At 35.1% G+C, this 1928-nt stretch overlaps 1 protein-coding gene across 1 annotated transcript in view; it reads left to right on the top strand.

The window, feature by feature from the left end:
* cwc27 (CWC27 spliceosome associated cyclophilin) overlaps positions 1-1928 on the top strand; it is a 78675-nt gene that overhangs the window by 6398 nt on the left and 70349 nt on the right. The window contains exon 2 of the mRNA XM_014023946.1: positions 396-492. Within this exon, the coding sequence (XP_013879400.1) occupies positions 396-492 (97 nt within the window). The remainder of the gene's footprint in view (positions 1-395; positions 493-1928) is intronic.

Here is a 1928-nt window from a genome sequence, read left to right as displayed (position 1 = left end):
TGATAATGTTTTGAACTTTTAAAATATTGCATCGTAAAAGCAGACGCTTCACTTCATATTAGTGACAAACTTTGGTGTTTTTTGATGAGTTACTTTCATTTTTGCTTCTATTTTTCATTTAAAATAAGTTTCCATTCTCAGCAGGTTTCTGAGGTTCTTCTTCTACAGACAGTATTAAAAAAGTTGTTAAATGACTAAGTAACGCACTACCACTACTAGTGGTGAGAAAGTGTATTGCACCTTTTTCAAAATCAACGTGGTCCCACGGCCCTCTGTGGCCCAAAGTTAAAAACTGTTGTTCTTTTGAGGCCCTCTAGGTGGCGCTCGCGGCCCACAATTCGGTGGCAATTTGGTGACTCCTGAACAGCTGAAACACAACTTTCTGTCTCCTCCAGGTTCTGATGAAGACGACAGCAGGAGACATTGACATTGAGCTGTGGTCCAAGGAGGCTCCTAAAGCATGCAGAAACTTTGTGCAGCTGTGCATGGAAGGTAAGAAATTTCTGTAAAGTTATACATTTGTTGGAAAAAACTTGTCCAAGAATAGTTGCATACGTATAGCTGACTGTTAAGTGTTTTTGGTGCCTTGTTTGATGCAGGTAAAAAGTTAAACAAGTACATCTTTCTTACTGAGACTGTAGCGCACATATGAGTGAAGCTCTAGCCTGGATACATGCCTCTGGGCCTTTCTGTCCACCAATGTGCTGCTCAGGATGGGAGATTACAACAAAGTGAAGATTCAACACAATCTGCTGGCTTTCTTAGATGGAAACATTTACTAATTTGCATTTTATAATATATGTAAGCCATCATATCGAAACAAGGATAACCGTATTTGTGCATGATTTTATGGACTAAATTTTACGTATTATACTTGTATACAGTTGGGGGGTAGTACTATACTCGGATAAATATTTTTGCTGATGTATTTTAACTGAAATATCGGCTTCATTCACAAAATTATTCAGTCCGGAAATGAAACCCCGTCGTAAAAAGCAGTTGAAGCAATCTTACCTCTAAAACTCCTTCGTGCCTCCGAGCGAGAAATTAACAGATCCAAGCAGCAACATGATGTGAAAAAAAAAAGAAAAAAAAGACAGTCCTGCATAACAAACTAATAATATTAATGTGCGACTGGACCGCTCCTGGAACAACAACAAACACATGGTCGTCTGTAATGGCTGCCGTCTACCGGTGTTCTGTAAAAGTATATAAATAAATATATATACATATAAGACTGCAAAGGCTGAAAAATCCTGAAGTCCATATGAAATTAGAGGTAGTATGAGAATTACATTTTTTATGCTTTTTAGGCTAAAAATTGTGTGTGTGTGTGTGTGGGGGGGGGGTCGTATTATACATGAGATCATATTATACACAAATAAATACGGTAAGTCCAAAAGTGGAATGTGGAAAAATAGGCAGATAAAGGGTTTTGATTTAAACGTGAAAATATTGCATTTTGTCAAAATATAATGAATTAATGCCTTATCAATGTATTATTTGAATGAACTGTCTGAAATATAATCCTTAAAATAATTCTTGAAGCATTTTTTTAGCAATAGCAATAAAAAAACTGATTTTGAGGAAAAACGCCTTTAAATTTTGAAATTTTCCCTGTGAGTTAGCAAAGTTTTTGTTTCTTTACAACTGGGAAATCTCAATATACAAATAATATTTGATGTTTCCTCTTTATATTACAGTAACATCAAAAATGACTCAATAAATTTACAGAAAATCAGGATTCAGACCAAACAGTAATGTATTATTGTAACCAACAAGACAAATGAAGTCATGTCTCTTGATAAACTGATGATATCAGAATGATCCAGGTATCAAAATGTAGCTTTTAAAGGCAGGAATCTGAAAATATTGTTAGGTCATTTTGACCCAATTTGACTTAATCCTATGTGTGTGTATATATATAT

This window comes from Austrofundulus limnaeus, unplaced genomic scaffold, assembly GCF_001266775.1.
Source record: "Austrofundulus limnaeus strain Quisiro unplaced genomic scaffold, Austrofundulus_limnaeus-1.0 Scaffold398, whole genome shotgun sequence".
NCBI lineage: Eukaryota > Metazoa > Chordata > Actinopteri > Cyprinodontiformes > Rivulidae > Austrofundulus > Austrofundulus limnaeus.
This window is presented reverse-complemented; position numbering and strand designations above follow the sequence as displayed.